Source organism: Schistocerca serialis, chromosome 12, assembly GCF_023864345.2.
Source record: "Schistocerca serialis cubense isolate TAMUIC-IGC-003099 chromosome 12, iqSchSeri2.2, whole genome shotgun sequence".
Lineage (NCBI taxonomy): Eukaryota > Metazoa > Arthropoda > Insecta > Orthoptera > Acrididae > Schistocerca > Schistocerca serialis.
The window spans coordinates 8,935,137-8,961,415 of record NC_064649.1 but is presented as its reverse complement, the minus strand read 5'-3'; the positions used below and the strand labels follow the sequence as shown (position 1 = coordinate 8,961,415).

Genomic DNA, 26,279 nt, shown 5'->3' with positions numbered 1-26,279 from the left:
TCCTGCAGCCCAGACCTGCTATCCAGTGACCTCCATCTGTTCAGACCACTTCAGGATTCTCTACATGGGACACACTTTGAAGAAGAGGAGTGAGTAATTCAAGCAGTGAAAACGTGGCTGTGAGCTCTCAGCAAGAAGTCTGACCGACAGGGAATGTGTGTAATGCAGGCATGAGGCCATAGGGTGTGATGGAGTATCTATATATATCCTAATAATAAATGTATATATTATTTTGAAGGTCTCATTAAGTCTTCTTACATTTGCAAGTGAATTTTGCCTCCTTTGAGGCCTGGACTTCCTGCATTCTTTGCGTGTGGTCTCACCTACACTCCTCCCTCCAAGCCGAACCTTTAGTAGTAGTAGTAGTAGTAGTAGTAGTGTACACATGCATGTGCTCATGTGCATGCACACTTTTCAACTGAAAAGGGGTTCATTTTGATTTTGGCTTAGAACAGAGCTCTCAAATATATTTGTAATTCACTTTATTTGCAATCACAAAATTTGATATAAAAAAATGAAAACTCAAAAATATACATTTCATTCAACCAGATCTACATAATAATTATCACAATATAAGATCTACATGAAAGATCAAGTTTACATTAATGTTTTTTATCATTGCTATGATTTTTAATTATTGTGACAAAACACATGCTAAATGTTTTGAACTGTGTAAAATATCTTCTCTAGAATTGCACAAGTAAGTTTTTAAATTCTAATTCTACATAACTCTTTGGTTCCTTTTTTTTCTCTACTGTGTCACTATACCCTCAAGATTTATTTTCTTCTTTAAAATTAAAAAAGAAGTGTCAACAGGTATTACAGACAGGCTCACACAGTGGCTTGTGCCTTTAAAATTACAACACATATTAAGCAAGACACTTTGTTGCTGGCGACACATCGGCCATTTCCCTTTGTTGTTAACTACAGTCCAACTAACAAACATATAATAAAACACGGAACAGTTAGCTATTTAGTCCATAGTTGTGGTAGTATCATAGAGTAATTGTGTATACAGCTGCAGAGAATAAGAAGTAATTATACAACATACATTCAAGAAATCACAGATACAAAATGTGTCTTTCATTTTTACAGTCTACCGCACCTCTTTGGCATTGTGTGCACAATGCACATAAGTGGCCAGTTGAACACTCTAGTCTCGTGACTATTAAAGTCCTACAGAAAACATAACTTTTTAGTGCCCTACATCTGTCAACGGTCCTGATACACAAACATACACAGTCAGTACATTCACAATTTCAGCTGAAAATTCTTTCTCCATTTACTGCTGCAAAATGACCAAAATAACTGTATCTCATTTACCCTTGTCAAATTAGGCATTTACAGCCATCATCAATATAGTATCAAAATTAGACTGAAACCATATCTGAATGGTTACAAGCTTAGGACTAAATACTACAATGGACAGAGGTTTCCTGCAATGAGCAATGGTTGGTTGAGGGATTGCATTGAATATTAGTAATAACTGAATTACTCAAAATTCTAAATGTAGATATTCAAAATATCACTAAATTGAAATTGTGAGCATATATTTTAGGAATATGGGTTATCACTGTTATGAAAAAATGGTGATGACGAGCATAAAACTGTGTATTATTGAGCCAGAGAGTGTTTTCATAAGGCCATTTTAACTTAATCAAATGTGGTTTTTTGGTGAAACATTGTAAATTAACTAAACACTGTTTTTTGCCTTGTTTTACAAATTTTATTATGGTTACTGCACAACCTAGGTTTCAGGTTATAAGCCCTGAAAGGGGTCTTATAACCTGAAGCCTAGGTTTCCCAGAAACCATGATAAAGTTTGTGAAAAAGGTAAAAAACAATATTTGTTTAATTAATTTTCTTAAGGTATTTCTACCACAGGTAACAAAAAAGTATGGAAATATAAATCCCGTATTACTGGATTTGTTGTCTCTTCAGGGAAGCTCTAGGTAAGTAGGATTTAACTGGTATTACCCCCCATTCAGAGCTATCAAATGTGTGCAACAAAAACATAATGAATGTATACAATATGCAGTGACGGTCTGAAATTAGGTGGTACTGCTGTGCGGAACATCACCGTGAGATCTCCTCACAGGTGAGAGGGCAGCACAGAATGCAGGCAGTGAAAGAAATACTGTATGTGACAGCAGAGGTCGAGGAAGTGTGATGTGATACTGAGCAGCACCACACAGCCGGCACGTTAGGACTACGTATTGCACTTGTTCACTTTGGTAACGCATTATAGCACAAGTACGTGATGCACATACAGAATTACCAAATCAGTGGGATATATATAGGAACTGGAAAATTAACTGATGTGGGTCCTGCAAGAACGTACTCTCGGGTTGTGTGTGGGGGAGGGGAATGGGTGCAATTTCATATTACTTAGGTATGGAGGAGGACACTGGTGTTCCTGCTTGGCATCTCAACTGTGTGGCATCATTTTTAGAGAACAAAAATATAAGTGAAAAGAATGAAGACTAATTTCTGTGAGGAAAGGAAAAGTTAATAGAGAAGCAGTTCTGATTATGCACTTAGCAACAAAAGATGTAGAATGGAAAACAGTGACATCTTCATAGAATTTTTTGGCTCACAGAAAGTGGTTCACAATATGAGGTGGGATAAGATGGTCGATACCCTGGGACGAGTAAGGTGAAGAATAGAGGCAGACATATTATCTACAAAAAAACTAGTGGAAACTTAGTAAATGGGCACATACAAAGAAAGGTAGCTATGTATCGACGACGGTGCGAGGTGGGCTCACCGTTTACCACAAGTGTTATTAGACATGTGTGTGAGGAAGAAATTCGCAAATCAGTTATAACAAAGAGCATATATGATTTAAAAACAGAGATAAGGCAGAAGTGATGAAAAGTATTAATAACAAGAAGAGGGATGCATTTCACTGACACTGTCTGGAACAGCACATTACACGTGTGGCAGGAAATTCTAGTGGCAGAGTTTCGCCATCCCTTTTCCACAGCATGAACCGTGCCTCCGCATACCCAGTGAGGCGTAGGCACCTCTCCCTCCTCTGCTCATTTACTGGACATTCTGCAGCTACAGTTGTTTATGGTGGCGTACACTCAGGCACACACATCTCTTGAATGTTAACAGAGAGGTTCTTGTGGTTTTTAGACCAAAATACTGGAAAGAGAAATGGTGATATGATTGTGGAAATGGTGATCATGTGATTGTGAACCAAAAAACTGATGAAACTCCTTCAACAGACTTTTCTTACAAACTCGGGAATACTGGAGGAATAACAAGTTTGTCAATGTGGACATTGTCTGCAACAAATATATAAATATTCATTTTATAAATTGTGAACTGCATTGAGAATAAGGGGTTTCAGTTTATAAAAAGAATACCATCGAAATATTCCTTAGGATGACACCTGCCATTCCCATTAAATTTATTACAATTATCGTGTTGAGAGGATAACATATTTTCAAAATTTTCTCTTTGGAAATACACATTTAACAAAGATTGCACATGGATCATTGCAATGTATAATGAAATTACAGAAATAAAGAGAGAAGGTTCAAAAGAGTTAAATCTGCTATGGCAGTGTATTTAGACTGTGTTTTCATTGTCTTTGCTGATACAATGTACACACAAGATTCCACCTGCTGTGTTGGAGATGATAATATTCAGGAATTCCACAAGGTCTCCATATATTCCCTGTTTTGCAACTGTGCAACAACAATTTAAAGTCTTCACCACTACTGCTTGTGTACTCATTTGATCTGTTATCTTTCAAAAGCATGGAGTTGCAAGTAATTTTTTATTGTGACACTTATCCTGTTGAAAATAATAACCTGGAGGTTCTCTAAATACAGGTTGAGTTGTTTCCTTTTGATGAATTCTACTGTGTGTGAGACCAGTCACACTTTCTTCCCTTTTTTAATCTGAATGCTAACAGTTCAAGTATGTTGTGAGTGCAAAGTTGCATGCACTGGGTTGCAGCTCTGTGTATCACAATCAATTGCTGGCCAAAAAAAGTAATCACTAGAAATCTTATTACAACGAAACAAGTTTTCCATAAATACTCCTCAAGTTCTTCGTTCAAAGTGACTACTAAATAAGGGGCAACATTTTGAAGTTATCTACTCTTTTGAACACTTCACAACTTTACGAGGGACAGTATTTAATTCGTAGCTGCTAAACTGCCCTCCAGACCAAAACAATTGGGTTCCTCTTGATGCATTTGCAATATCTTTCTAATTTTACTTACCAACATTGCTAACTGATCACAAATTAAACTCACAGTAAATGTGTTACTCTGATAATCATTCTTCCTCTGGATTTACCTTAACCAAAGAGAAGAAAAAAATCAATTTCTAGCAAGTTGTTACTGTTAATTAGATATTTATGAGAGAAAAAATAATAATAGTTTATTTTAGTGTAATACTGTAATACATTAATGAGTGCCATCAAAAATCAGTCACCTGTGGTCGGGACAGGTACATGAGCAGGACTCTAGGGAGTCATGTACTTGTACCAGGAGAAGCATGCAGCAGTACCAAGAGCATAGCTGGGGGAGTAAAACACTCTCTGTGTGCCTTACACTTCTAAGTATGAAACTGCTCTACTACAAAGTGATGCAGAATTCATTAACATCCAAATGAAATCATGTATCAGACTCTGTATACTGTCGACAACACACCAAACTTATTTTGTATGACAGTAGCTCATACATTACATACTAATGAGCTCCTGTCAGGTTGCAACATGTACTAGTGAAATGCACACTCTTGAAATATTTGTTTTTGTTGAGAATTTTGTAGACATAATTTTGTTCTAAAGTACTAGGATTGCCACATTAAAAAAAAAAGAAAAAGAAATAGTTAAAAATGAAGACTAACACTATACAAGACAGAAGATTGTTTACTTTCTGATAATTGAAATGACAATGCAGAAAACTTGGCAAAATATAATTTTAGATGTATCCAATCATTTAATTGCAATTTGTATGTCAGATGCTTAATTTCAAATATAATCAAGTGCTGCACTTCTTCTGTCTTTTATATTGTTATTTATGATATTCCTTAATCTAAAACTTCATATTGTAAAGAATATTGAAGTATACAATCAACTGTGCAGGTGTAAATTACCTGCACTACACAATACACTAATCAGTTAAAGGTATTAGGCATTAGAGTCGCAAGGACAGTAATATTTTCCGACCAGCTACACATTAGGCCTCCCAGATGTAGACCGTACGGATTGACAGTGAGGTCACAAACTCATATTTTTAATACTGAGCACCACATATTTATTTTATTAGTTATACACACGAAAGAAAATTTTGAGACTAATATCGACACTGGTCCCGGGGAAACTACGCCCCCGGCATACGTATTCAGTTTCAGTATGGCACGAGGTCAGGAATTCTTATTTCAAAACTTGGCACACCATGGACGGACATCAGGTTGCCAACTGTTGAAACTAAATGCAGCTGCCCCAAAGGGAACTCCGTTTTTGTAGTATTTGCAATTTCAGGAAGGTTTCCACCACTCTTACATCAAGCATTCCCCACACTGACACAAACGTTTCACTAGTGACGCCACTAGTGAAGTCACTTCGATGGTGCCAGAATAAACTGCAGCAGGTATGGCTGATGGCAACACTGAGGTTTCAATTGGTGAAAATGCTCATCCATAGATAACATCTTCATTTTCAAAGTGGGGAATGACATACATCACCGAATAGGGGTGGCAGCTTTGAAATCCTTAGGTAGTGAGTGGTACATAAACTTCACCAATAGCAGTCTGCAGAGCAGTGGAGAAGCAGTTCTGAGTCCGCACTTGTTAGTCAAAGATGATAAAAATTGAGACATCTTTGTAGCACCTGTGGCCTCCCAGCTCCACTGTAGTTCAGGTACTTCTCTAAGCTGAGGGGGCACTCGTTTAGGCCGCGAACACCATTTACCAGATCTGGAAGTGACTTCAGGTAGTAGGCCTATGGAAGTGATAATTTCATGTGAATGTGGAGATTAGGGCCCACAGATATTAGTTTGTGTAAAGATTTACTGACAATGTTCATCTTGCAAACAATTTGTGAACAGAATGGGAAAGGATGATAAAGACAGTACCAGAAGTACCCTCCACCACGCACCCTAAAGTTGCTCGTAGAGTATAGATGTAGAAAAATAGATGGAAGAATACCTCCTCATCTCGTGGAATGAAATTAGGAATGTACAACTGAAGGGTTTGATCTCGTAAAGAATGGTACAATTACAGTTGCCAATCAGTGGAGTAATGTTCATAAATACATCACTTCTGAGCTTTAAAAATAAAGTATATCTTCTTGTATTGTTACTTCTCAGCTTCCGTATCACAAAAAAGTTTGTATGTCCATTCCCACCTCACTTCTGTTCTCTCTCCAACCAAATCAGTTGTAACTCAGTTTCTCACTGTGCTGCCCTTAATTCCCTAATCGCTGTATTACATACCCCAGTTTTATCAGAAATACAGAAAAGAACAAGGTGCCCACGATAAAGTGTACTACTGCAAAGCCTTTTGGAACCGAGGATGGTGTGACAGTCACGTCTGTAATGCTAGAGTTCTTGATGACAGTGATTTATTTGCCATCTCATTGAGAATTTAAAAAGTTAAGAGGAAGAGTCCTCTGTAGAATAACTTTTTTTTTTCTTTTTCTTTTTTTTTCCAATTTTGGAGGCCTGCATTATCGAGCAGTTTGAAGATTTATCGCTTTCTCTCCTCCACTGCGAAATCCGGTGAGGAGATGACAAAGCAGAGAGATTATTGAACACAGTTGTTTGGAGGCCCTTTTGTTTCTCACAAAATGGTAAAGTTTCAGACTGGCACTGTTTCCACGTAGACATTAGAGACGTGCTACACTGCCACACACAAACCTGCGAGAACATATACCCTCTACACGACAAGTATCAACTGCTCACTGAGGGCCTCTCCGGTGCTCTGCAAATAATTTTGTGTCAGTGTGGCGAAGCACTAGTAAGTGACGTGGGCAATTACAACTGACGGCACCTCGAATGTGCCCGTAGCGTACAAATGTCGTATGCGGATTGAATTAAACGCGACGTGGAGGAGCCTGTCAATCAAAAATTTGCTGTTACATTTTTATTGTTATCCAATACTTCCAGCTGGTAGGAGCACCCTTCTTCTGGTCCAGTAACAAAGACACTATCAGACAATAAAACCACTAGATAGTCAGTTTCTGTTGTTTGGAGATCTACCAGCAAAACAGTTAAGAGAGACACAGTCCACCAACAAGTGTACCACCTCATACGTAAATTACATCGGCAACAGATCGGCTCCTATTAGTCATTAACATTTGTTTGTGGAGCTGACAGTTGTTCATTATCTCAGTACGTACTGTGGATCTCAAAGTGTACGTAAGTTACACTCATTTGCCTCTTCCTCTCCCTCTATCCACTCTACATCAAGTGAGAGAGCCTTCAAAGTCCACACACTGAAACTTGACACCCGTTCACCGCAGCACCGGTCAGTCCTTCGAGGGTAAATAGATCTGTGACACCCTGTTACGCCACAAGCACACCTTTACACTTCACGAGGTACGGGCACCCGGCCCCCACACCGCAGCTTTCCTCAGCCGCGACCCGAGTCGTCGTCCTCGGGCAGGACGATGGACACGGACTTGCGCGGTCCTTTCGGCGGGGTCGTCGGTGACGGCGATACGGCACCGTCGGCGGCAGGTGCGACGACAGTCAGGACCGGCTGCTCGGTGGTGGTGGCATCTGTCTGAGCACTGTGGACAGAATTTTACTCGTTTTCAGGATACTCGAGTTACTTTAAACTCAATATATACCATTTATACCTGCAAACATTTTAGTTAGTTAAGATTGCAAACTGAATGGTTTTATATCAATTTTGGGCATACATTCCAACAGCTGCATTTGTAATCCATCTGCAAAAAAGAAGCAAAAAAGTGGCAGATTTCAGATGGAAAGTTTCGTAGCTAAATCTGTGGGGCCCCAGTCATGATCGGGCTTCTGGCCTGACTGCAAGTGGGAATTGTTGTTGTGGTCTTCAGTCCTGAGACTGGTTTGATGCAGCTCTCCATGCTACTCTCTCCTGTGCAAGCTTCTTCATCTCCCAGTACTTACTGCAACCTACATCCTTCTGAATCTGCTTAGTGTATTCATCTTTTAGTCTCCCTCTATGATTTTTACCCTCCACGCTGCCCTCCAATACTAAATTTATGATCCCTTGATGCCTCAAAACATGTCCTACCAACCGATCCCTTCTTCTAGTCAAGTTGTGCCACAAACTTCTCTTCTCCCCAATCCTATTCAATACCTCCTCATTAGTTACATGATCTACCCACCTTATTTTCAGCATTCTTCTGTAGCACCACATTTCAAAAGCTTCTATTCTCTTCTTGTCCAGACTAGTTATCGTCCATGTCTCACTTCCATACATGGCTACACTCCATACAAATACTTTCAGAAACGACTTCCTGACACTTAAATCTATACTCGATGTTAACAAATTTCTCTTCTTCAGAAACGATTTCCTTGCCATTGCCAGTCTTAATTTTATATCCTCTCTACTTCGACCATCATCAGTTATTTTACTCCCTAAATAGCAAAACTCCTTTACTACTTTAAGTGTCTCATTTCCTAATCTAATTCCCTCAGCATCACCCGATTTAATTTGACTACATTCCATTATCCTAGTTTTGCTTTTGTTGATGTTCATCTTATATCCTCCTTTCAAGACACTGTCCATTCCATTCAACTGCTCTTCCAAGTCCTTTGCTGTCTCTGACAGAATTACAATGTCATCGGCGAACCTCAAAGTTTTTACTTCTTCTCCATGAATTTTAATACCTACTCCGAATTTTTCTTTTGTTTCCTTTACTGCTTGCTCAATATACAGATTGAATAACATCGGGGAGAGGCTACAACCCTGTCTCACTCCTTTCCCAACCACTGCTTCCCTTTCATGCCCCTTGACTCTTATAACTGCCATCTGGTTTCTGTACAAATTGTAAATAGCCTTTCGCTCCCTGTATTTTACCCCTGCCACCTTCAGAATTTGAAAGAGAGTATTCCAGTTAACATTGTCAAAAGCTTTCTCTAAGTCTACAAATGCTAGAAACATAGGCTTGCCTTTTCTTAATCTTTCTTCTAAGATAAGTCGTAAGGTTAGTATTGCCTCACGTGTTCCAATATTTCTACAGAATCCAAACTGATCTTCCCTGAGGGGGGGGGGAGGAATACAGTTGTCCATTTACTGCAGCACTAGGAGGGAGATGGTGGCGATACCATCTCTCCGACCAGCTTTTACCCTGGGAAAGATCGCTGCTGCTCGGTTCGGCGGGCTGCAGTCAGGGAAAGAACCTCTGGCCCCTGCCCGGGATTGAACCGGAGACCTCCACTGTCAGTCTGGTGCTCTACCTGCTGGACCAGTGAGCCACTTGTTTCAACAGTAACTATTACTTTTGCTGCCAGGAAATAGAATCTCCCTCAGTTCAGTTCTTTTGTAATACTGCTAATACGTCCCACAGTAGTTGATTTATATGAGCAAAAATGACTATCACTGAAATAGGAATCACAACTGATAAATACACTCTAAAAAGAAAATGACACGCTATGAAGGAATTATCCGAATGGGATGGAAATCGATAGCTGTGACTACGTGCACAGAGAAACAAGTGATTACAATTTATGAAAACTTGTACGATTTATTCGAGAGAAAGAACTTCACAAATTGAGCAAGTCGATAATGCGTCGGTCAACCTCTGGCCTTTACGCGAGCAGTTACACAGTTTGACATTGATCGGTAGAGTTGTTTGATGTTCTCCTGAGGGATACTGTGCCAAAATCTATCTGACCGGCACGTCAGATCGTCCAAATCCTGAGATGGTCGGAGGGCCCTGCCTACAATGCTTCAAATGTTCTCAACTGGGAGAGAGATCCCATCACCTTTCCGGCCAAGGCAGGATTTGGTGAGCACAGAGAGGAGCAGTAGAAACTTCCATCGTGTGTGGGCGAGCAATAACTTGAAAAAATGAAAGTGTGGGATGGCTTGCCGTGAAGGGCAACAAAACAGGGTCAGAATATTGTCAACGTCCTGCTGTGCCATAAGGGTGCTACGGATGACAACCGAATGGGTACCGTTACGGAAAGAAATGGCACACCGGACCGTCACCCACAGTTGTCGAGCCGTATCGTGGGTGACAGACGGGTTTGTATCCCACTGCTGTGTGGAGCATCTCCAGACACGTATTTGCCGGTCACTGGGCTTAGTTTAAAGCAGGACCCATCACTGAAGGCAGTTCTACTGCAGCCACAGAGGTTCCAAGCTGAAGACGTCTCAGGAGACGCTCTGGATGGTGGTGAGATACTGACCTGACTGGCGCCCACCGTACAGCCTGACGAATGGGAGTGACTGTCTGGGGTGGCGTTTCATTTCTCAGCAGGACCCCTTCGGTTGTCATTGACGGAGCACTTACGGCACTGCAGTATGTTGACTATGTTCTGCTCCCCGTTTTGTTGCCCTTCGTGGCAAGCCATCCTTGGGCTTATATTTTGGCAGGGTAATGCCTGCAACACGTGACGAGAGTTTCTGCCGCTCATCTTAGTGTTGCCGAATCCTACCTTGGTCGGCAAGATTGCCAGATCTCTCCCCGACTGAGAACATTTTAAGCATTAGGGGAAAGACCTCCCGACACCTCAGGATTTTGATGATCTAACACACCGACTGAACACAATTTAGCACAATATTCCTAAGGAGGATATCTAACAACTCTATCGATTGATACCAAGCTCGAATAACTACTTGCTTGAGGGCTAGAGGTGGACCAACACATTGTTGACTTGCTCAGTTTGTGTAGCTCTTTCTCTTGAATAAATTATACATTTTTTCTGAAATTGTAATCATGTAAAGCACATCTACCTATTTCCATCCCATTCAGATAATTCCTTCATGGTGCATCCTTTTTTTTTTTCTTTTGAGTGTATGTTGACAGTCACAAGTAGTATTTGTTGTGCCCAAAACTTTTAAAAAGCTTGTGGATGCATTCATCTGTCATACTCCACAGATCCCGTCGACAAGGAGGTGCTTCAGGTGTGTGAAACAAATCGAGGTTATGTTAATTTGAGACAGAGGCATCATAGAAGCTTCACCTGTATTAACACTAATGTATCACTATACTGCTTAATGCTTGTCACACTTAGTCATCTATATTTAATCGCATAAATTATTAATGAAGCTGATCTTCTGCAGTATGCTGCTGCCTTCTCAGTTTCTTTACACATCTGTTGTTTACCTACTATTCACAGCTTATATTTATTTGTTTACAATTGCAGTTTTCAAAGAAAATATTTTTGAGTCTGTAAACTCTGAATCCTGTGTGTACTACATTACTACTTGTCACGCATCTTTATACCAAACACTGCTATTTGCCTTATAGCTAATGGAAGTTTTCAGTCCCTAAATCTAGATAGTCAGATAATTTGTCGAAAGACTGGCTAATTCGAAATGTTTTTAATTTTATTTTAAACTGGCAGGATTCCTAATTTATGGGTTTACATCAGGTGGGAGCTTGTTTACTGGCTTACTACCAAAGTAAGTAGTTCTTTCCTGAGGCAAAGTCTACATGGAAATTATTTTTTTGTCTCTTATTATGACTGCGTATATCACACTTCAGTTGAAACTGTTCGACAGTTGTTTTTCTGCACCCTGCTCACCATCACATGAACCCAGGATGGCCACAAGTGGGAGTCGAGCACACCCTGACACACACCAAAATGTCTCCCACAACCCTGTAGCAGCCACTGTATGATCTACCCACTACAACTGTTTCAGTACTCCAGTAAATGTAAATGTTATTCCGTTATGTATCATGACATGGCAGTGACCACGTGAGTCAGCCTCTGTGTGAAGTTGTCAGAATTAGCCTAGGTGCAGTACGGTGACAGCTATGTCGAGGTCAGTATATTTCATCAGCTTTGATTAATGCAGTGAAAATGAATTGAAAGCTGTATATACATCAGTTCAGTAATTAGTGTGTCACCTTTTTGTTCCTACTCACGGAATGAATACAATTAGAAAACTGCATTGCAACAAATCAGGATCACTTGTGATCACCAATACAGCAACAGAGGAAATCGTATTGTATTGTACATTTATTGGTCCTGTGAATCATAAATTGTATAGGGGTACATAATGATACAAGAAGAGTCAAATAATTTCAATAAAGTTTAACAGAAAACTGTCGTATGGTTTCCAGTATATAGCAATATAAGTCTAACATATGGGAATAACATTTCACAAATACACAAATTTTACACATACACATTTCTTACTTCCAGCCTTGATTATCAAATACACACATATATGTAATAGACCACATACAATACACAGATAAATCTACATGTACACATTTCTTATTTTGGCCTTAATTGTATAAACTATTTAAATTTTTCACATATTTGCATTGTAGATAAAAATTCATCAACACTATAGTAGCAATTCTGTAGCAGGTCATCACTCACTGCAGTTTTGAATTTTTGTATGTCAGTTATTGCCTTAATTTTTTAGGTAGTTTGTTATGCAGTTTTTTCCTGCTTGCAAGGGTCCTTTTTGTTTTAGTGTTGTACGTCAAAACTGCATATGTAAATCTTGATTATTCCTTGTGTTGTATAAACGGATATTTTGGTTTTTTGGAGCAATCTTGCTATTTTCATCTACAATTTTCCTTGTAAACATTATTGTTTCTAGGATATATAGGCATGGTAATGGAAGAATATGAACCTTTTTAAATGAGGCTTTGTATGAAGATAAAGGTGCTGTGCCTTCCATTCTTTTTTGTGCAATAAAACAGCTTTTGCTGGGTGGTGAATTTTCCCAGCATATTAAACCATATCTTGGTAGCGATTCTGCTTGGGCATATTGCACATTTTTTTATGACTTGCATTGATGTGTGTCCAGCAAGAATTTTTATACTGTAACAAATGGTATTTAATTTACTACATAGGTGTTGTGTGTGTGTTTCTGCCATCTCAGGTCATCTTAGATCCAAACTCCCAGAAATTTGGTGCTATTTACAATGCAAATCTTTTGCCTAACAGTTCTATGGTTGCAGTTAAAGCCTGTTTATTCTGCACTGTGTTTGCATAGTGTTTGTTTTATGTGTGTTTATTATTAAGTTGTTCATTGCGAACCATTCTGATACATGTGAAGTGCTCTTTTTTTTTAATTTCATTTTGGAGCTCTTCTGGGGTCTTTCCACTGATAAGTATATTTGTATCATTGATATATTTAATGTGCTTATAGTTAAAGCTGGATGGTTCCAAGTCATTCACAAACAGCAAGAACAAGATTGGTCCCAGTATGGAACCATATGGCACACCGTATTTAACACTCTGTGTTTTCTGATTGATAGGAAATTAAATTTTTTACTTCTTTGTACAAGACTTCAACTATTTGGTGTCTGTTTTGTAGATATGACTTTACCCACTCATAAGCTGGGCCTGTGACACCAACATTTTCTAGCTTTCTAAGCAATAGACCATGGTTAATGATGTCAAATTCTTTTGAAAGATCTGGGAATATTGCTGCTATGTGTTCTTTTTTATCTAATCCATTTGAAGCTTCAATTGAGAAATCAGTAATAGCTGTCTTGGTGGATTTACATTTTGGGAAACAATGCTGTGTAGCTGAGAAAAAAATTTTTTTTCAATGAAATCTAAGAGATAAAGATTTTTGCTATTATTTTAGAGAAAACAGATAGTAGAAAGACTGGCCTTTTTGTACACCGGCTTCACTTTTGCTGTTTTTAACCTTTCTGGGAAGATTCCCTGAGAAAGTGAACTATTGCATATGTCTACCATGGGCCTAACTACTAAGGGTGCACATTTTTTAATGATATGGTCAAGTAAGTTGTCAGTACCAGAGGAAAATTTTGATTTTAGCTCGCCTATTGTTTTCAGCATTTCCTATTCATCTGTTGGGTATAGGAAGAGAGTTGTTCCTAGAGATTGTTTTAATCTGATTTGCAGTGGCAGCATATTAGAAGTTTTGCTTCACCAGGATCTCAGCTGCCTCAGAAATATGAGTTAAAATTATTTGCTATCTGCTGGGGATCAGATATTACAGAAGAGATTTCTTTCAGTTTGATATTATGATATTCTCTCTGTTTTACTCCTGTTTCATGCCTGACAATGTCCCATGTGGCTTTCATTTTATTTGGTGCATTTGCTATGAAGGAACTGTTTGCCATTCTTTTTGCTTCTTTTATGACTTTAGTTAAAATCTTTTTGTAATTCTTAAAATAGGAATCAAATCCTTGGGATGTGGTGTGCCATCTAGATATTTCATGAAGTAATCTCTTTTTATTCGCAGATATTTGTCTCCTTGTTGTGACCCATTTTATTTTCAGATCCTTTTTTGTGACTGTCTGTTTATGGAGTGGAAAGCAAAGTTCAAAATAACAGCTAAAACTATTTAGGAGTTTGAATCTAAGACAAGCAGCACTTGACTACATACAGAGCTAATATTCTGCAATACTTTCTGACAATAAGTTAAAACCAAACGACAGAAAGATCTCCTGATCCTCATAAATTTACATTTGTAATACATGTTTTAATGTTCTGTAGAATCTGTCATGGAGAACCATTAGGGATTAGGAACAAACAAAGTTGTACAGTAACGAAAGATAATCATCTGGCACAAACCTGTACGTCAGACTGACAATAAAATCCCACTGTGCCGGTTGGTGCTACCCGTACTTATGCCAGTAGATGTGACCTAGTAAAATAGCAGGGAACCCACAACTTCACAAAAACTATTTTTTCCCCTCTTATCTGAAGTAGCTCCTGTTTTTCTAGTCATATCTCAATACTCAGTTGGTTGCATTCATTTTCATCAATTACTTACCCACTTCTGAACCAACAGAGGCTCGTTTACAGCTCGTTACTGCCTGACACATGGCTTTACAGTGCTTCTGTGTCTCGTATTGTGACTACGTACATTGCAGTTCAGTTGAAATTATTTTTATTATGATCGACAACCACCATTAGGGAGTAAATATATTGGGAAGTGAATGTAACAATTCTAGGAACCTTAAAAAGGCTTCTGCAAGATGTTCAGTTACCTACTTTACACAGCATTCTTACTGCGCACTTTTGCTGAATTAACACTTCATTTAATTCAGGTGCACGAACACAGAAGATAATACATCAATATTCTGCAAACCACCGTGAGGTGCATGACAGAGAGTATGTCCCATTGTACCAGTTATTAGGATTTCTTCCCATTCCTTTCACGTGTGGAGCATGAGAAGAATGATTGTGTGAATGTCTCTGTGTGTGCAGTAATTATTCTAACCTCGTCCTCACAATCCCTACGTGAGCAATAGTAGTGGGTTGCAGCATATTCCTAGAGTAATCATTTAAACCTGGTTCTTGAAACTTTGCTAATAGACATTCTTGGGATAGTTTACATCTATCTTAAAGAGTCTACTAGTTCAGTTCTTTGTGACACTCTCCCACAGGTGAAACAAATCTGTAACCATTTGTGCTGCCCTTCTCAGTACACATTCAATATCCCCTGTTAGTCCTATTTGGTATGGGTCCCACAGACTTAAACAGTATTTTAGGATGAGCTCCAGGAGTGATTTGTAAACATTCTCCTTCATAGACTGATTGCACTTCCCAACTTACTGCCTCACTGAGTGCAGTTTTTATATGCAAATGTAAACCCTGCGTATAAGTAGGAAGTAAATTTTCACAAGATACCATAATTTTTCAGAATGTAAAATTCAATTCTCTAAAAACTTTTTTACATGTAGTATTTAAAAGCTGCACAAAAGCATGTGATTTTTTGTGATACTGCAGGCTTTATTTAGTGCAATAAAATCAAAGAGGTGCATTTAAACAATGCTGAAATAATTGTAAAAATAAATGTTATATAACTTAAACGAACATTTGAAACGATTTATCCCCTAAATCTCAATTTAAATATAGGGGGCTCGCAGAAATGACACAATATTGTTTCATGACATTCGTATAAGCACCTGCACCTGGGTTTCGGGCCGGACCCCAGTTTACGTTCGATGCTGAGGTGCTGTTCCGTAATGTGGAGAACCTCGGCAATTTGGTTCGTGTGCGAGGGAGGATTTTAAACTAGACTGGGGTGGCAGTGCGGAGGGAGCTGTGCCCGGGTAATGTGAGCACCTGCAAGAGACCGGGAGTCGATTCCTGGCCTCGGCACAAATTTTCACTCACAGCTTCAGTCTGTATACATAGTCCAGTACATTGTCAAAGATGATTAGTGTTCATCAGAGACATTTCTATTGTCAGGAGTGCCCACAGGAAGTGTGATAAGACTGCTAGTACTCTCTGTATACATAAATGATGTGAGCAGCAATCTGTGAATCTGTGGCTATTTGCTGACGACACTGTGGTGTACGGGAAGGTGCCTTTGTTGAGTAACTGTAGGAGGGTACGAGATGACTTGGAGAAAATTCCTAGTTGGTGTGATGAATGGCAGCTAGCTCTAAATGCACAAAAATGTAAGTTAATGCATATAAGTAGGAAAACCAAACCTGTAATGTTCGCATACAGCATTACTAGTGTCCTGCTTGACACAGTCGTGTCGTTTAAATATCTGGACGTAGCATTGTGAAGCAATACAGAATAGAACTAGTGTGTGAGGATTGTGGTAGGGAAGGCAAATGGTACACTTCAGTTTATTGGGAGAATTTTAGGAAAGTGTGATTTATCCGTAAAGGAAACTGCATATAGAATGCTGGTGCGATCTATTCTTCAATACTGCTCGAGTGTTTCGGATCTGTACCAGGTCAGGTCAAAGGTGGTCATCAGAGCAATTCAGAGGTAGGCTGCTAGATTTGTTACCAGCAGGTTTGAACAACACGTAAGTGTTACAAAGATGCTTTGGGAACTCAAACGGAAATTCCGGGAAGGAAGGTGACGTTATTTTTCAGGAACACTACCGAGAAATTAGGGCTTGTACAGAGGCATATAGACAGTCGTTTATCCCTTCTTCTATTTCCGAGTGGAGAAGAAAAAGAAATGACTAGTAGTGGTACAGGGTACCCTCCACCATGTACCGTATGGTGGCTTGCAGAGTATATATGTAGATGTAGAAATGCCCAATTACAGTGATAAATGTACTATATATCTTATTTATCTGGATAGATGACATAAGTGTTTTTCCAATTGCATCCATCCCATATTGCAAGTCGGAGAGTACATCACAATCCGCCACCACAGCTGAGTGGACAGTTTGCCGGCTCGCCGTGCCGGAGGGCCAGGGTTCGATTCCCAGCTCGGTTGGGGATTTTCTCTGTTCGGGGACTGGGTGTTCGTGTCGTCTTCACTATCTCGATTTCATCCTCGTCGACGCGACGTGATGTCACCTCGAAAGACTCGCACCGGGCGACTGGGACTACACGCCGGGAGGCCCTTGCCACACGACATTTCATTTTTTACCGACACGAGAGTGCCACTCGACTGACAGATTAGCAGACGGAAACATACTGACACATAGACATACGAGCGTTAGTGGGCCACGAGAGGAATGTAGCAATTTTCACACGTTTGCTCCATAAAGCTGACTAGAGGGGTGTTTATAGTAAGTGCTCTGCGATGTTGAGAGGAAGCTACTTAAGTTCACAGATACTCATTAGAACTGTTATGATGCAGCATTCTCAATGAGATTTATATCTACTCATCACCAATGCAAAAAAAGTACAGTAAGAAATGATTAAGATATATCTCTTACAAGAATAAAAAGCAGTTGCTTGTATACTGCAGAACTACAGACAATATGCCGTTTCATGACTAAGAATGTACTGAAAAATTATCAACAAAATTATTCACAATGTCGAGAAACTACCCAGGGGAAGCTGGTAAGAATCCTGGTGGTGGAGAAAATATTTACTGCCAGTATTTGGCTGGCAAGTGAAGGAGAGATGGTGGTGTAAAGTTTCTGATGACCAGAGTTTGTGCCAGTGGCCTGGTTTAAATTCCAAACCTCTCTGCATTGTCTCGTGAAGTGAGAGCACGTGACACTGTTGACAGTGATCCATCAGTCGGATGGAGACGTTAAGCTCAGCAGTCCCCTTGGTGCTATTTGTGAGGAGTAGGCTGTGTGCCAGCAAAGAGTTTCATCCTGGGCCTTCTCTCACCACCACCACCACCACCACCACCACCACCACCACCACCACCCATCGGCCAATGCAAACATTACACTATAGTCAGCGTGCGCGCGCGCACACGCACACGCACACGCACACGCACACGCACACGCACACGCACACGCACACGCACACGCACACGCACAAAATACATACGTGTAGTATTGCAATTAATGTAATGGAGCATGTTGTCAATGATATGAATTAATGAATGCCAAGGAACTGTACAACTGGTGATTATTAACAAGGATCACTCGATAACATACATTAAGAATGAAGATAGCTTTTTTTTTCTTTGGCCCTAAAGAAATATGTCAAGTATTCAATAACCACTTCATAAACGATTGCCACAATATTTCTTCAGATACTGGTGCTCCTATTCCTTCTCTCTGTTCAGAACTACAGTTATTCCACAAGGTATTGTTTCTTGATCCGTTCACACCACATGAAAACTGCAGTATTACACAAGAGAAACAAAACTCTCACTTGTGTGGTTATGATGACATATCTGACTACCTACACAAACACATCTGCCATCATGTGTCTTATCCACATTAGTTTAGATCAGATCTCTGAGACAGGTTAAAAAGAGATGTAAAAATGTCGGAAGCGTATGCCGTAAGACGAATGTTGCCCGAGGTTCCACACTTTGTGCTCTGCTGTTTATTATATTTATGAATGATCTGATCCGAGACATTCAGTAAGGTCTACCAGAAATGTCTGCTAATGACACCAATTCAATACATTCAAATCACCAAAACACAATGTCTGATAAAAACTGCATGCTAGTGAATTGGTTAAACACAAACAAACTGTTACTGAAGAAAGACAAAACTGTCTTTTGCCCATCACATATAGTTTCATAAAGGGTAGACAATGCCAGGTTTGAAAATGTGCTTGTAAACCGCGAGGTAACCATTAAATTTCTTAGTGTGGAGGGATTACAGTCTGTTGTGGGATGTATATAAAAAAAGTCAGTAAATGTACTGCACGATTTGTGCTATACGTTTAATATTCCGAGAAAAGTGTGAGGCATCAAAAAACTTTACAAGTCTGAGAGACACGTAGAATGGCTACCAGAGTGCACCAGTGTAGTTCGTGTCGAGTGCTTTTACCGGGCCAGGTAGGGTGTACCGTGGGTGTGAACGGAGTCAGATCTCCGACGATCGCAGTGGAGGTCACGGAGATGCCGCGTACTCTCGTGAGACGGCACTGTCGGCACCTGACACGGCTGTAGGTCTCCGTTTCACCGGCCGGACAAAACTTGCCATATCTCGATTTGTAGGGTGCGACGGTTGCCCGACGTCAGACTGCACGGCAATGTGGGGGCACTTACTCGTCACAGAGCTTTCTGTCGACCACTTCCGGTCCCCACGCGGGAGGATTGCCACACTGCGCACCGAGGACATCGTAACTCCTTCACCTCTGCACGTGCTGCTCGAGAACGAGTAATGGGCCCCTCGAAACATTCTGTGTCATTCCGCACCACTGTTCAGACTGGCGGCTGCCGTACTGTGGAGTTACTGTCCCACTATGGACAGTGCGACAAGTACAGCTGTGTTGACAGTCGTGCCGTGACAGAGACGGGCAGGCTGCCGACCGAGGTCACCGCACAGTGTGCAGTTCTGCAGTACCACGGACGACCACTGTCAGCGAGTATGGTGGAGAGACCCCATTCTCCTGACGTTTTTGAGACGCACAGTGGTGTTACTCCCGGCATTACAGTGCGGGGAGCTGTAGGTTACGCCTTCGGGTCGGGGCCGGTAGCGACTGAGGGACTTCCGTGGTGTAACGGTATGCTGAGGACATCCTGCATCCTCTTGTGTTACGTCTTGTGTGACAGTATTGTGGTGGCGTTTTCTGAAAGGGTAATACTCGTCGACAGGTGGCACGTGTGTGTGTGTGTGTGTGTGTGTGTGTGAACACTTTGCACGATGTTGAATTAATTTGGTGGCTGGCGACGTGCCCGGAGCTACCCCTGTAAGACACGTGTGGGACCGGTTCGGCCATCACCTCCGTCCCGGTGCCCGTATTGGGGATATATGGGGCCGGTTATGACAGTTGTAGGCCGGCTTGCCTGGGGAGAGGATACGCTGACTTAATGGCGAATGGCACCCTTGCCAAAACAATTGGTGCTTGCCCCCCGGGCTAGAGGGGGTCCAATGTCAGACTGATGAGTGGATTCATACTGCTGAGTTTGCTGTAATTTTTTTTTCCAGGCAGTGCATGTTTGTGAAACAGTATGCTTTATTTCTGAAAATGGATATATTTTTACAGAAAGTGAAAGATGTCCACCATCATCAGACTCATCTTTCCAATGAGTTAGTTAGGTGCATGTTCCACTGATAAATCTCACAGTAACCGTTAAGATGTGGAATGTGTCGAGTGCATAAGATATGCACTCGAGAATGGTTTTTTTTTTTTTTTTTTTTTTTTTTTGCACAAAATACATATATATAATACCTATAGATTTATTTATCCCTATACAATAATTCATCTATGTTATAGAAGCAGTTGTAAAGGAGATATGATTTCAATTTATTTTTAAAACTGTTACTGCTGTCTTTTATTTCATCTGGTAATTTATCAAAAAATTTTACAGCAGCATATTTTAATCCTTTGTGTGCCAAATATAGCTTAAGTAGAGGACAGTGTAAGTCTTTCTTTCTTCTGGTATTATAATCATGAATGTCACTGTTGTTTTTGAACTGGTCCATCTTGTTGAGAACAAATTTCATTACTGAGTAAATGTACTGTGAGGCTGTTGTAAGAATTCCTAATCTTTTAAAGAGATGCCTACAAGATGTGTGAATATCTGCCTCACACATTATTCTAACCACTTTCTTTTCAGCAGTGAATATGTTTTGCCTAAGTGTTGAGTTACCCCAAAATATTATTCTGTATGACATCAGAGGTTGAAACTATGCGAAGTATGTTAGCTTGCAAAAAGTGCTGAACCTGGTCACTTTAGGTTGTCCAAAACATGAATTTTCCAATTAAGATTCTCACCTATATGTACATCCAAAAACTTAGTATGCTCTACCCTGGCTACTGACTTCTGTTGATGTGTTATATTTATTGAAGGAACTGTACTCCTTCCAGTAGAAAATTGGATGAACTGTGTTTTTTCGAAGTTCAGAGCAAGCCCATTCACAGAAAACCAATCAATAATTTTTTGAAAGAAATTATTTTTATCATTTTCTATTGGAGTTTCTTTCACTGGATTAATAATTATGCTTGTGTCATCATCAAATGTGTCTATAATTTCTCAGTGGCTATGTAAAGGATACAGGAGTCTAAAGCACAAGGGAGCTCCTCTATTCGAGAAGCTACCAAAAAGCTTAGTTGAGTTGACAAGGATTAAGGGCAAAAGTGAAAATGTTACTTCAGAAGAATGGGTCTATACAGTACAAGTTTTTATTAATGCCAGTGTAAATGAACTAAGTTAAATATTTTCATATGTACCATGTGTTTACAGCTAACTTCATTCATTCTACCGTGACATATTTAAGGAAAATTTAAGTGTATACTATAAAAGGATTGGAAAACAGGAAATGGAGATGGTGTATTTGTACCACTAGATGAGAAACTCGAATCCACTAAAATAAAAGTTGTAGCTGCACGTGGGACTGTTTTGGCAAGACTCAGTATCAAGGGTAGGCAAAAAATTATAATAGGGTCTTTCTATCGACCACTGGGCTCTCCTCCTGAAGTAACTTAAAACTTTAGGGAAAACCTCAGTTCAGTTGTACACTAGCTCCATAATTATACTGTAAAGATTGGCAGAAACTTTAACCATCCAACAATCAACTGGGATAATTTCAGTTTTGTTAGTGGTAGGTATTATGAGACATTCTGTAAAACATTACTAAGTGCCTTCTCTGAAAACTACCTTGACAAGATAATTAGGAGCCCCAATCATTATGGAAAAATATTGAATCCAATGACAACAAATAGACTTGACCTCTTTGAGGATGTCCACATCCAGACTGATAACAGTGATCACAACATGATTGTGGCAACAATGACTACCACAGTAAAAATGACAACTAAAACAAGCAGAAAGGCATATATGTCCAGTAAACTAGATAAAAAAACCAGTAGTGTCATCTCCCAATGAGGAACTGGAAACTTTCAGCAGAGGGGAGGAGCATCTAGGGTAACTCTGGCTCAACTTTAAAAGAATAGTTGACCCTGCACTGGCTAGATATTAACCCAGTAGAACAGTTCATAATGAGAGAGAACCTCCATGTTATACAGTCAATATAAGGAAACTTCTAAAGAAACAGAGATTACTGTATAATATGTGTAAAACAAAGTGTAGGACTGTAGATAGACATATGCTGAATGGAACATGTTGGGCTGTCAAGAGGGCAATGTGTGAAGTCTTCAGTTACTATTGTAGCAGAATCTTGTCAAATAATCTTTCACAAAACCCAAAGAAATTCTGTTCATGTGTAAAGGCTGTTAGTGGCATGAAAGTTAGTCCAGTCACTAGTGAATCAGATGGGAACTGGAGCTGAGAATAGCAAAGCAAAACCAGAAATGTTTAACCCTTTTTTCAGTTTCTTAAAAAAATCTTGTAACACAGAAAAGAAGAGTGAAGTAGATATTAGTGTCAGTGGTGTTGAGAAACAACTGAAAGCATTAAAACTGAACAAAGCCCCATGGCCCAATGGAAACCCTGTTATATTCTATACCCAATTCACAGCCAAGTTAGCCCCTCTGTTAACTATAATCTGTCATAAAGCCCTCGACCAAAAATCTGTGCCCAGTACCCAGAAGAAAGCACAGGTCATGCCTATCTTCAAGAAGGGTAGTAGAATTGATCAATAAACCTACTGCAAAATATTCTTGACATCGATTTGTTTTAGAATCTTAAAACATATTCTGCACTTAGGAACAGAATTTGCAAAAACAACGATCATGTGAGAACCAACTCTGACTTTTCTCATACGATATCCTGAAAGCCATGGATCGAGGCAATCGGATGGATGCAGCATTTCTTGATTTCCAAAAAGCATTGGACTCAATACCAAACCTACATTTTTTATCAGAAGTATGATCATCTGGAGTGTCAAGTGAAGTTTGTGACTGGATTGATGACTTCTTGATAGGAAGAATGCTGCATGTTATCTTACACAGAGAATCACTGTGAGATGTAGAGGTAACTTCAGCTGCACTGCAGCAAAGTGTGTTGGGACCCTTGCTATTCATGTTGTATATTAATGATCTTGCACACAACATTAATGGTAATGACAGACACTTTGCAGGTGGTGCAATTATCTAGGATGAAGTACTGTCTGAAAGAAGCTGCACAAATATTCACCAGATCTTGATACCGAGTGATGTGGTGCAATGGTTAGGACACTGGACTCACATTCTGGAGGATGTAGTTCAAACCAGCATCCGACCATCCTGATTTAGGTTTTTTGTGATTTCCCTAAATTCCTTCAGGCAAATGCTGAGATGGTTCCTTTGAAAGGGCGCAGCCAAGTCCCTTCCCCGCCCTTCCCTCATCCAACGGGACCAATGACCCTGCTGTTTGGACCCCCCCCCCCCCCCCCCTCCAATCAACCAACCAACCGACCAGGTCTTGATAAGATTAAAAAGAGGTGCAATATTTGGCAGCTTGCATTAAATGTTAAAGAATATAAAATTTAGTACTTCACGAAACAAAACAAAACAAAAAAGAAACATAGTACTGTAAGCTATGAATATATCTGTGAGTCACAGTTGGAATCTGTAAACTCATACAAATACTTGGGTGTAACACTTATTATGAGCTTGAAGTGGAACCATCACATAGGCTCAGTCAAGGGTCAGCAGGTAGCAGACTTAGGTTTATTGCCAGAATACTACGGGAATGCAGTCAGTATACAAAGAAGATTGCTTGTGTGACCCATCCTAAAATATTGATCAAGGGTGTGGTACCCATGCCAAATAGGAGCAACAGAGATATTGAATAAATTCAGAAAATGATGACACAAATGGTCACAGGTTTGTTTGACTCGTGCAAGAGTGTGACTGACATGTTGAAAGAACTGAATTGGCAGACTCTTGAAGACAGATGGACATTATCCTGAGAAAGTCTTCAAATGATAACTCTAGGAATACATTACAAACCCCTACTTTTCACTCCTGTATAGGTGGTGAAGATAAGATTAGATTAATTACAGCATATGTAGAGGCATTTAAACAATCATTTTTCCTATGCTTCATATGTGAACGGAATGGGAAAAAGCCCTACTAACTGATACAGTGGGATGTACCCTCTGCCAAGGATTTCATAATGATTCACAGATTACAGATGTAGGTGTAAATGTTATTTTTCTTATTATGAATTTAAAATAATCAAGGTAAATATTTTCTTTAACGCCATAAGTTTTTAGCACATTTATTGGTTTTCTAGAGATGTAATTATTGTTTTTCCTATAGTGAGTTAGTTACAGTATTTATACAACTTGTGTGTGTAACTTATCATCCATTTGTAACAACACACAAAATGATTTCTGGGACCAATAAAAATCCAAACTAATCTAATCTAAAATGCCTTGTATTTTCACATTTTGTGATAACTGCCCTACACACGTGTTACGAAAAAACAACAGTTAGGTGGCACGCAACATTCATCTAAAAAAATTCCGTTTTGGCCAGCAATATTTAAAGCCAGCAATATTTAAAGTCAGTAGGTATTCAGCATTCAGTATGTAAAAATCTGTGTCGTACGGTAGTATCAGTTGTTTAAATTCAGTCTGTGGCAAGCTATATTACATGTGTAGTTGTTGGTAAATTCTACGTCAGCAGTGTACAAACAAATTACGTATATGCAGTTCTTTATACAGAACAGTCAAAGTGTGTAGATGAAGTATTATTTGTCCTCGCAGCACGAGACTAGTGTTCCGACCCGCCTCCGAGATCAGAGATACGTTATGCTCTGTTAAACATGATGGAGGTCTTAGAGTTCCTGGTGCATATGGCGTACACTGTGAATGTGGCAGCATTTATGTAGGTAAAATTATTCGCAGTATGCCGGATGTTGCACAGAGCGTTCACAACAGTCAAACAGAGAGAACTTGAGAAGGATCATGGCTGAGCATTTCCTAAAAATTGGGTATAAAATATGGTCTGAAAACTTCCATCTTTTCAGATGGAAGTTTTGACCCCAACACCATTGTATTGGGATTCTGTGACAAAAGAAGCTACCAGAATTAGAATAAACAGCAACAATTGTGACAGAAACCAGGGGTACGCATTTAGTAAGGCACAGGGGAGGGCTTTGGACACTGAGTAAAAGCAGAAGCGGAGGCTCGATACACATAGTGATGTGGGAGCAGCCATTTCATGTGTGGCACTGGCCCCTCGCACCATCTGACATCACTCGGTCCTGTGGTGGGACCAAACTGACTGACTCGCCTTCTGTGTGTGCCACTCTGGCCCTCTGTCAAAGGTTCCAGAAACTGCCGTTGCATCTGTATAAGCAGAGCACTGTGCCACCCCCGCAGTCAGTAATTTTGATTCCCGATGCCAACAGTGGGGAGAGCTACTGAAAGCTTGAGTGTTTTATTTCAAGCTAAGTGGCTTGTAAACTGAGAAGATTTTAATGAAGTGCCATTATCACTCGTATGTGAGTTTATCGATCTGTCTAGTGAAATGTACAGGCACAGTTTCAGAAATCATCACTCTTGGGAGATTCACTTCGACCTTCTCTCACACGAGGTCCTGCGAATCGTGGATGAAGAGCAACGGGGGATTCCTTATTCCTAGATTTCCGTATAGCATTTCACACGGTGCCACACTGCTGCCTCTTTAACAAAGGTAAAGGCATATGGAGTAGGTTCTCAGGTTAGTAGCTAAAAGACTTCTGAAGTAAAAGAACCTAGTTCATACACATAAATGATCTGGCGGACATGGTGTGTAGCAGGTAGTGCGGCTGTTTGCCGATGATGCTGTGATGTGCCAGAAGGTGTTGTCATCGAGTGAGGAAACAAGATATTGCAGACAAAATTTCTAGTTGGTGTGATAAATGGCAGCTAGCTCCAAATGTAGAAATATAAGTTAATGGTAGATAAGTAGGAGAAACACACCCATTGTATTCG

The 26,279-nt window shown here is 39.9% G+C and overlaps 1 protein-coding gene across 1 annotated transcript in view; it reads right to left on the bottom strand.

Moving 5' to 3' along the window:
- Nucleotides 1-467: 467 nt before the first annotated feature.
- Nucleotides 468-26,279, bottom strand: part of LOC126428343 (uncharacterized) — a 91,765-nt gene continuing 65,953 nt past the window's right edge. The window contains exon 6 of the mRNA XM_050090276.1: nucleotides 468-7,758. Within this exon, the coding sequence (XP_049946233.1) occupies nucleotides 7,599-7,758 (160 nt within the window). The 3' untranslated portion in view covers nucleotides 468-7,598. The remainder of the gene's footprint in view (nucleotides 7,759-26,279) is intronic.